Source organism: Argopecten irradians, chromosome 5, assembly GCF_041381155.1.
Source record: "Argopecten irradians isolate NY chromosome 5, Ai_NY, whole genome shotgun sequence".
In the NCBI taxonomy this organism is placed as follows: Eukaryota; Metazoa; Mollusca; class Bivalvia; order Pectinida; family Pectinidae; genus Argopecten; species Argopecten irradians.
Window position 1 is genome coordinate 26,961,435 of NC_091138.1, and position 11,306 is coordinate 26,972,740.

The 11,306-nt window shown below is 37.0% G+C and overlaps 1 protein-coding gene across 1 annotated transcript; it reads left to right on the forward strand.

The window, feature by feature from the left end:
* Positions 1-181: 181 nt before the first annotated feature.
* LOC138323382 (uncharacterized) lies at positions 182-4,302 on the forward strand. The gene is made up of 2 exons (XM_069267965.1): positions 182-266; positions 2,832-4,302. The coding sequence occupies exons 1-2, from the start codon at positions 240-242 to the stop codon at positions 3,330-3,332; spliced, it is 528 nt and encodes a 175-aa protein (XP_069124066.1). The 5' UTR covers positions 182-239; the 3' UTR covers positions 3,333-4,302.
* Positions 4,303-11,306: the final 7,004 nt, after the last annotated feature.

Below are 11,306 nucleotides of genomic sequence, written 5' to 3' on the forward strand. Positions count from 1 at the left end.
CCTGAATATGACCAATTACGAAAACTATCATATGTCGTTCAATTATTGCGATTCGATGAGTTTGCGATGATGGTGTTTCTAATAATAGAACTCATAAAGCATACACCTTAGTCCATTATCGGCGAACAAGGCCTACGTGTCGCTACTTCATTGAAACACGTATTACACCCTATCTGTCTAATATAAAAATAAACGTTTGCTTCTCTCATATAAACCATACCGTCTATAAAGCAACATCGATGTCAGTCTGTCTACCGGAATATCAGGTGAGTTTGCCCTTATGACATTTAGACTGTCTTATTTCTGGCACGTATTATTAACCCCACACAAATGCTTTGCAACTTATTCAAGAACATTTTCGGCTGTTTGATGTTTTGCCGGTTTAATTTTTAACATGAAAACAAACGAAAAGAAAAGTGGATTCATTATAAACTGTTAAAAAATGTTGATTTTAGAATCCTTTAAAGGGACAATTACCGTTGTCAGTATAATGTGACCGGGTGGGGTGTGTTGCTTGGTGTCTTCGGCGGCATGCTTCAGTGATATAGCACTATAAAAAGGGCAACAGTTCCCCTATACAAGAAGACACATCATGAACATACCGCAGTCTCCCAGTACACTCACCTCGCACAACATACACGCAACGCACCGCATGCATGGGAGGCCGTCCTTACATGACCATAGCTGTTAATAGGACGTTAATAAATCAAACAAACAAACAAAAAACAATTCAGTGAGGCTAATTCGCTACATAACCACGAAGCAAAATATGACATAAATGTATTGTTCTACATTCCTTATGAAAAATGAAATAATGACAAATTCCACAACATTGTTAAGTATTTTGATTAATACCATTGAAATTCCAAATCGTTGATCAATACAATTAAGCAGGTACACAACATGTACGCTGTACCCTTACCCGAGTCAAAGTCACGCACGTTAAACAAATGCAATACATAACCACTAAGGAGTTGATGAAACTGTTTTTAGACAAGAACATGCATCTAATTACATTAACATAACTGTAAGAGCGATTTGAGTAGTGCTAGACAAAACGTTTTTTTTACTACACAGGCAACGGTCAGGGTTCGGCATACAAGGCTATGTGTAATGACGATTGAACATTTCACATACATTTGACACATTGGGCTTTTCTGACATATCACAGTAAAACCAACTAATCTAATTTCCGTTATAACTGATTTGTTTCCGAAATATGTGCAAGTTTTAATGTACTCTTAGACTGAATAGTTCCTTTAAACCAATTATTTGTTTGTTTGTTTGATTAATTAATATCCTATTAACAGCTATGGTCATGTAAGGACGGCCTCCCATGTATGCGGTGTGTTGTGTGTATGTTATGCGAGGTGCGTGTTTTGGGAGACTGCGGTATATTCATGTTGTGTCTTCGTGTATAGTGGAACTGTTGCCCTTTTTATAGTGCTATATCACTGAAGCATGCCGCCGAAGACACCAAGCAACACACCCCACCCGGTCACATTATACTGACAACGGGCGAACCAGTCGTCCAACTTCCTGTATGCTGAGCGCTAAACAGGAGCAGAAACTACCACTTTTATAGACTTTGGTGTGTCTCGGCCAGGGGACAGAACCCAGAGCCTTCCTCACAAGGGCGAACGCTCAACTCAAGGCCAAAAGTGAGGCGGTGCCATGGGAGGCATTAGGAAAGATAAAGTCAATTAGGAAGAAGAGAAAAGATAAGATCCTAAATTTAGTCGCCTCTTACGATCATGCAATAGGGGCAGCAGGTACAATTCTAACGCCCTACCTGCAGGGCTAAAATTAACTACTATAGTATTTCAAATACAGATGTAGGAAATTGTAGCTTTATTCAAGAGGATAATCCGGTATTGGGAATTACAGAAACGTATCACTGCAATAAAATGGCGTTATCGACGTTCATATTTTTGATACATCAATGCTCTCATTTTTTATCAGAGTTTTTACTGTTTTCATGCGTTACTCCAATTTCAGGAACCGAACCTATGTTGGCTTAATATTGTTAGAATACGAATACTGGTCGAAATAATAATTGATTGATAAATTATTTGGTTTCCACGAGCCAGCCAAGCGTTTCCTGTCCGAAATAGTGAACCCTCACTCTGCTGAAACTCTTGCCTATTGTCATAGTTCTGTTGCTCTTCATTACGTCATTGTAAGGATATCGAGTTGCAATTGTCATCAATAAATACATGTATCACACACAGGCTCTTTACTTCAAAATATATTTATTTCAATTGCTCTTCTTGTATTCCTCTATATTTGCCGTCTCATTCGCAAATAGACTTTTACAGCATCGCTTCCACAAATAAGGTATACATTACTAGGGTAGATAAAAGACAACCGTCATTACATGCTTGAAGGAACTCATTATGGTATACTGATTCCATTGTATAAACTATTTAAATGCTACTAAACCTGGGACCTTATTCAAGTTAACGTACTCTCTTAATTAACGTCTTCGTGAACACAGTTAAACATCACTTATAGTCATTTGGTTTGGGTTATGATATTTACGTATTATTAACAGCCAGGGTTATTTGAAAAAAGATTCCCGTGTATGTCGTGTCATGTTTGTGTGAAGAGCGACTTTTAGTGTGTTCCGGACAGCAAAAGTGAGTCGATGGCAAAAGGGAAGCAGAGAAAAAATATATCCCCAATTTAGTCGCCTTACGAATGGGATAGTATACATGAACCATAATAACCAATAAGCAGCACAAGTTATTTAAAAAGAAGATTGTCTTCAAATTATTATATAATCTCATCATCGTACTTTATTTTTAAGAAATTTTGTTTTATATCTCCAGAAAATGGACGAACAAAATAAATGTACTAGGACAGAACACGCTACGACATTACAGGATAGTGCGATATGCAACACATGTGGGCATCAACCGCTGAGTGACGCTCAACACATCAACGAAGACAAAACATCGCATACGTCACACAGGAACAGGACTAGCCGAATTTTAAATGTGTTAGGTTTGGTAGCCATATTGGAAGGATTTCTCTGTTTCGTGGCTGCCTACATAGATCAGACCTGGGGCGTGCTACCCACGGATCCATTGTTTATCCTCGGTGTAGCGTCCATTTTAGCAGGATGCGTCCTGGCCGCTGGATCATATCTCACGTATGCTCATGATCATTGTAAGGATGGAGGGAAGGAATATTCGCCAACTTGTGAAGGGCGCGTAGTAAGGGACCAGATCGTTGATAGTGACACAATCTTTGCTGCAAGTACAGACAAAGAGCAAGGAGAGACTACCGGAACTTTAGAAAGTAGTCAGGAAAACAAAAAAGACAAATAAACATCATTTATGCGCATCCCATCCGAACAATGACTACAAAGACCAATATGCCACCGATGTGCTGCAGGTGTGAATGTGTTTTGGGAGGCTGTGGTATATTTGTATGTTCCCGAATAGTCACTACCTTCATTGATTATTATGATGTCGGCTTCTATTTGCTCTTTAATTTGATTTGAATTTCACTTAGTGTGCTTTTTCATAACACATTTTTTCAGGTGTATGTGTACTATCTAAAATGTTAAGAACAAGTGTCAATATATTATTGAATAATTAATCCACTACATGTGTATTCCTGTTTTTTGAATGTTCAAAACATACTTGTAGTATATTGAAGCTGAATTTCATTTTATTTTGAAATGTCCATGTTACTCTAATATCCGTAAAAATCATGAAAAACTATTACTTTAAAAAACTAAGTATGTATAAACTAATACAATATTTTAATGTAACAAATGTAAAAGAGTTATAGAACTTAGCAATATACCTTAAAGCTTCGAATGCAAAAAAATCTTTATAAATCAATTAATTATACTCTTCCGAATGTCTATCTGTATCTTCGTACAATATGTATTATATGATTCATTTGAATGTAAAATATTAATGTATGTATGTATATCCAACTGATAAATTCGCAGACTCAAAGTAAATAAAACCCGAACTTGAACTTGGAGTATTGACATATAATGTATAAATTGTCCATTTCAGCTATAAATAGTCCAGATTATGTTGTATAATTTATTTTTTAACGTAATCATGAATTCAATAACGAAGTATTAAAGTAATTGTAAAAAAGGTCATTTTGTAATGTTTTTACTCTTATGTGTCATACCAATTTAAAATCAAACGCATCCGGACATAATCATATCTATGTTATGATAAGTATGAAGTTGATTAAGCATGTCTGGTGAACATTAATTCTAGTTTAAACTTGAAATTTGAATACAGAACACAATAAACACTCATTTGTACATTGCTGACTAAAATGGTTCCGATCAATAAAATAAATATTGAAAAGTGTAGGAGCAGAAACTACCACTTTGGTGTGTCTCGGCGAATGGACAGAGCCAACAGCCTACCTCACAGTGGTGGGCGGTCAACCAGAGCCTCGTTCCTAATGATCATACGTAATGTATGTAAATAGACGTGACCTATCTTATATATATATATCATCAGTAGGAAAGAGAAATGTATAAGATAGGTCACATCTATTTACATACGCAATGAACGTAATATACATGACCTATCTTATATATTATCATCATAAGGGGCAAGGCTCTGTGGCTCAACCGAAGGCCAGTGGTAAGGTGGTGTTCAGGGAGACGTTTGGAACGTTTTGACCACAGTTCGCCCGTTGTCAGTAAAATGTGTCCGTGTGGGATGTGTTCCTTGGTGTCTTCGAGGTCATGCTTCCGCGATAAAGCATTATTCAAGAGATCCCAGAGGGATCTTTTCTCTGCTTTTCAAACTTTTACCACATATAACTATATACGAAATTTGAGAAAGATCCTTTGAGTACTTTCTGAGGTATATAACAGTAACAAATTTCAATTATCAAAATCAAAGATGGCTACCTGTCAACCATCTTTTTGACCGACTAGTCCGAAAATGCAAAATCCCCCGCGCCTCGCAGTTGGAATAAAACCCAAATACATCAAGGTCAAAGTAACAATTATTCAAGTTTAACTTTAAATATAACAAAAAAGAAGCTGTAATTTAGTTTTTTACGGAGTTTCCATAGAAACGGAAAAATTTCCAAAAAATGGAAAGTACTCAACAGCAAAAGGCACAACTCGGGCATTGTCTGATGTATACAGAAAGTTTCAAGGATCAGCGTTGAACGGTTTTGGCGTTATAGTCCGGAAACAAAAGAAAACATTATTAATTTGGTATTTTTGACTAAGTTTTCCATGGTAACGGATAATTCGGTTTTTAAAACAGTTTTTGAGTTATAGTCCTGAAAAGGATCTCGGACGGACGGAGCCCAAACAATATCCCCCCAAACGCGTTTCGCGGGGGATAATTATCAAAATTCAAGATGGTGGTTTGTTGGCCATCCTGTTCACCGATCGGTCCGAAAATGCAATATGGACAACTAGACCCCTAGGGGAACCTGCACATGGAGACCGATCCCTTCAGTACTTTCTGAGAAATAGCGGAAACAAACTTCAATTATCATAATTCAAGATGGCTTCCTGTCGGCCTTCTTGTTCACCGATCGGTACCCAAGTGCAATATGCATAACCAGGGACATAAGGTAACCTTCAGTACTTTCTGAAAAATAGTAGTAACAAGCTTCAGATCTCAAAACCAAAGATGGCGGCTTGTCGGCCATCTTATTCACCGATCGGTCCCAAAATGTGATAGGTACAACAAGACCCCTAGTGGAACCTGCACATGCAATTTGATACAGATCCCTTCAGTTTGTTTGTTTGTTTGTTTGTTTGATTCATTAACGTCCTATTAACAGCTATGGTCATGTAAGGACGGCCTCCCATGTATGCGGTGTTGCGTGTATGTTGTGCGAGGTGTGTTTTTGGGAGACTGCGGTATATTCATGTTGTGTCTCCTTGTATAGTGGAACTATTTCCCTTTTTATAGTGCTATATCACTGAAGCATGCCGCCGAAGACACCAAGTAACACACCCTACCCGGTCACATTATACTGACAACAGAGCGAACCAGTCGTCCCACTCCCTGTATGCTGAGCGCAAAGAAGGAGCAGAAACTACCACTTTTATAAAGACTTTGGTGTGTCTCGGCCAGGGGACAGAACCCAGAGCCTTCCTCACAGGGGGCGAACGGTCAACTCAAGGCCAGAAGTGAGGCGTTGCCAAGGGAGGCATTAGGAAAGATAAAGTCAGTTAGGAAGAAGAGAAAAGATCAGATCCTAAATTTAGTCGCCTTTTACAATCATGCAATAGGGGCAGTAGGTACAAATCTCACGCCGTACCTGCAGGGCCGGATCCCTTCAGTACTTTTTGCGAAATAGCGGTAACAAACTTCAATTGTCAAATTCCAAGATGGCGTCCTGTTGGCCATCTTGTTCACCGATCGGTACCAAAATGCAATATGCATAACCAGAGACCTAGGGGACCATGCACATGAAATTTGAGACAGCTCCCTTCAGTACTGAGAAATAGCGGTAACAAACTTCAATTGTCAAAATCCAAGATGGCTACCTGTCGGCTATCTTTTTGACAGATCAGTCCGAAAATGCAATATGCATAACTAGACCCCTAGGGGACCCTACATGTGAAATTTGAGAAGAATCCCTTCAGAACTTTCTGAGAAATAGTGGTAACAAACTTTGACTATCAAAATCCAATATGGCGGCCTGTCGGTCATCTTGTTGACTGATTAATCCCAAAATGTAACATGCACAAACTAAACCCCTAGGGGAACCTTCATGTGAAATTTGTGATAGATCCCTTCTGTACTTTCTGAGAAATAGCGGTAACAAACTTTAACTATCAAAATCTAAGATGGCTGCCTGGCGGCCATATTTGTTGACCAATTGGTCCCAAAATGCAATATGCACAACAAGGGCCCTAGAGAAACCTACATATGAAATTTGAGAAAGATCCCTTCAGCACTTTCTGAGAAATAGCGGTAACAAGAATTGTTAATGGACGGAAGTTCGGATGGAAGGACGGACGACGGACAAAAAGCGATTTGAATAGCCCACCATCATCGGCTAAAAAATAACTAAATAATGAAAATTATAATGATAACGATGCTTATAACGATAAATGAAATTCAGGATACGAATAAAATTCAAATGGGTAGGAGAAAAACACAAGAAGGAAAAGGAAGACAGGAGGATTAAGGAGTCAAAAGAAGAAGAAAGGGGGAGGAACTGTAGATTATAATATGGTTGAATAAAGGATAACAAAATATTAGTGTAGATCAATGCAAATATGACATTATAACTTATTATGAAATTGTATGTACATAATCATATATACATGCATCATTGTCTAATCGGGTAGGGCGTTAGAGTTTTACCTGCTGCCCCTATTGCATGACCGTAATAGGCGACCAAATTTCAGGTATTATCTTTTCTCTTCTTCCTAACTGACTTTATTCTTCCAAACGTCTCCCTTGACACCGCCTCAATTTTGGCGTTCCATTGAGCGCTTTCCCCTGTAAGGCAGACTCTTGGTTTTGTCTGCTGGCCTAGACTCACCAAAGTCTATAAAAGTGATAGTTTCTGCTCTTACTTAGCGCTCAGCATAAAGAGAGAGGAACGACTGGTTCGCCTGTTGTCAATACAATTTGACCGAGTGAAGTGTTTTGGTCTCTTCGACAGCATGTTTCAGTGAGATAAAACTATAAACACTATTAAAAGGGTAACAGTTCCTCTATATAAGAAGGCATAACACGAACATACCGCAGTCTCCCAAAACACGCAATTCGCACTTTATACACGCTACACACCGCATACATTGGAGACCATTAATCAAACAAACAAATAAACCAAATATGCCTAAATAGGATAAATGAGAAGTTAGTGCGTAGCAGGGCAGTCATCTGCAATGTTTTACTGGCTTTGACTGTTTCCTCCCTCTATATTTTCCCTGAATGGTATCTGTACCATCTACAAGAAATATACATATTTACAATATACTGTATGTATCTTCCTATGTAATCCAAATTAACGTTCTCTTATTTCTAAGCAGCTGACAGACAGGAGAGTTCCACAGGGCCGCTTAGGTTGTTTTATGGTGGAGTATTTGAGTAATTAAATTCTTAACATTTGAGAATAACGTGAAGAAAGCGTTCCTTTTCATATCTGTAGTGCGAGCCTCCGCAGTATGACTTCCGATACTTTACAAACAACTGACGTTATGCTAACCAATCTGTAATTATTTTAGCATTTTTCAAATCGTCTGGTACTCTTCCTGTTTTCAGTGAAACTGAATAGTTTCATTAATAATGATAAAATTGTCTCTGCGGTTTTTCATGAAAATGTAACTTATCCATTCCTGGCGATTCATCTAACTTCAAATTAAAAAGGTCCATTTATACGGTATCCTGCTTAATCGTGTAAATTATTTCTTGTAGGGAAAGGATTCTCGCATTATCTTCTTACAAACGTACTTAGAAATAATAAGATTCTTACATATTCGCTTTTATCTGTTAGCTTGTTCTTTGCGCGATTTTTTCCCTATTAAATACTCATCACGTTTATATCATAGTTGGTCAGTGGTCAGTGTTAACATATAGGTATTTGAACGCTTTGACTTTTCTTCCCTTAATTCTCACTGATTTTGACAATTCGTCGAGGCTAATCATGAACTCTGATTATCCGTCTATCTCATACCAAAGGTATTCCGTACCATGTTCCGCTTTTCCTATATCTAGGACATTACAGGTGTCGAAACTTTGCACTCTTTCTTCCATATTGTTTTTGATGATACAGACCATTTTTTATCCTTAACTATTTTTCGGACTATTTGCGGCACATACATTAACTCGTTTTCATCTCCTTGACGTATTCTTTGAGTTCCCTGAATATTTCTTACTAAGCCTTATAACTCTGGATTGTACTTACGTAGGCGATGGTGAGTTGTAAATGAAGATGACGTTCTGTTATGAGTTGAAGCAGCTAATATTGATATTGAAATATGAAACGTGCCTTGAGACAATGATAGATGTTACCAACATGATTCAACTTCTATCAATATATATATTAATATCGAAATATGAAAGATACCGGGCGTTCCATTTGCGGGTTATTAGATGTTATTAGATCTACATGTTGGTCATTGGTGTAGCTGGTAACTCTAATCTACATGTTCCCTTATGATATACATTGTACGTATAGAGACATGCGTATGGCCTTTATAAACAAAAGACATCAGTTGGCTAGTAAATTACATTACTAATTTGTATCAAATATCAGGTGACTGTTAAGGCCCATGGACTTCTTATTAAAATGACAACAAAATCGTTGATTTGGAAACAAAAACTATTATCAATATCAATAAAAGTGATCATGATGCAAAATGTTATATTCAGATACATTAATTAATTTAATCAGAACAGCAAATATTTTTGGTTTGGATCGGACACTGGAAAAATTTATTACGATATTAGAAAATAAAGTGTGATTGTAATAGAATGAGAGAATGCAGAATGAGAGTGATGTAAAAATATACAAGCAAATTATTATTACACAAATATTCCATATTAATCGTGTTATTGATGTAAGAATAATAGTATTGAATGAAAGAAGAGTAAGTAAAAGAATGATAGTATTAATGGGATTGTAATAAAATGAGAGAATAAGAGATATATGTACAATGAAAGGTAAAATGAGTGCGATAATATGTTGAATTCAAGATGATTTTATAACAAAATGCTTACATGAAATAATTGAGAGATGAGTAAGTAAGTGAATGATGAAAATGTACAAGTTGTTTATATGAACATGACTTTCATTCATGGTTCATCAAATATATCAGAATCTAAACTTCTTCTATTAAACGAGTTCTTTTGTATTGCCTTCATTGTTTGCCACTACTATATTCTTTGAGGTGTTGTTTGTTCCAATAGTCAGATGACCATTAAGGCCCATGTAAGGCAAGGTCCTCTTGTATTGCATAGCAATTAGATATTAAATGTTCATGATGGTCCTGACGTACATTATATAATACCAAGGTACATGTATTTACAGCATATATATATATATAATTCAAATAAAACCATTGTGACTACAAGTGCTACACGGCGCGGTCAAGTGACAAATGTGTTTTAAACCCCTAGACAATGTGTTAAACGCAGAAACTAATATTAGATCACTACACATATATTTTTAGCCCACCATCATCAGATGGTGGGCTATTCAAATCGCTTTTTGTCCGTGGTCCGTCCCTCCGTCCGTTAACAATTCTTGTTGTCGCTATTTCTCAGAAAGCATTGAAGGAATCTGTCTCACATTTCATATGTAGGTTCCCCTAGGGCCCTAGTTGTGCATTTGGATTTTGGGACCAATCGGTCAACAAGATGGCCGCCAGGCAGCCATCTTGGATTTTGATAGTTAGGGCCCCGCATCGAGATGCGGGTGCCCTATAGTAATCAGGTTGTCCGTCTGTCCGTCCGTCCGTCTGTCCGTTTTTTTTCTTTTGCACATTAATGATGGAAGGGAGTGGAGTATTTTCCCCATATTTTACATGATGATTCCCCATCCATCCTAGATCTGCTTGGTAATTTTTCAGGCTGAAATTAAATTAAAAAATCGGCCATCTTGGATTTTAACATTTAAAAAAATCACAATGTTGTTGCTCTTAACTGATAAACATTTTGTTATAACATTATGATGCAAAGTTGTTCAGAATTAAACAAGGAGTTGACTGTCCAAAGGTAAGGTCATGGGCTAAGGTTACTAAGTCAAAGGTCAAGGTCAAATTTAACAAGCAAATATTTGTAGATCTTATGTGATGGGTAAGAAATAACATTTACTATGAACTAGTATACAATATTCACTTAGAATAGTTTCATCTAACTTGATATTTTTTTTCAGAATTTATCCTGAAGTAAGTTGTCCAGAGACAAAGAAAAGATATACCATTCCACAGAGTTTATTTGCAGATACAACTCTTATGGAAAAAAAACTTTTACATGATTAAAATATTTGAGCAAGACCTTTATTCCCTTCCTTTCACATTTGTTATGTGTTTCTTCAGCAAACTATGAGGTTTACCTTGTTTAAAAGGGGTATTTGAGTTATTTGTATGCTCTTAATGTAATGTTAGCTTGGAATCAGGATTCAAGTTAAATACTTGGAAGACTTTTTCCAAAGAATTATAATAATGTACCATCATCGGTTTCCCAATTAATGTTGACATTAATTATTTATTAGCAACATATAGCTAACACGGAAGAATTCGTTATCAAAATACTACTTTTCCACTTAAGCACGTCAGACACATAGCGGGGCCCTTTCTGACGTGTCAGTGTTCTAGTTAAAGT

What these genes read in the sequence shown, in the direction of transcription:
- LOC138323382 (XM_069267965.1), top strand. Translation starts at nt 240, where the DNA reads ATGTCAGTCTGTCTACCGGAATATCAG. An exon ending in TCTGTCTACCGGAATATCAG is followed by an intron (nt 267 to 2,831) that starts GTGAGTTTGCCC and finishes TTATATCTCCAG; the next exon opens with AAAATGGACGAACAAAATAA.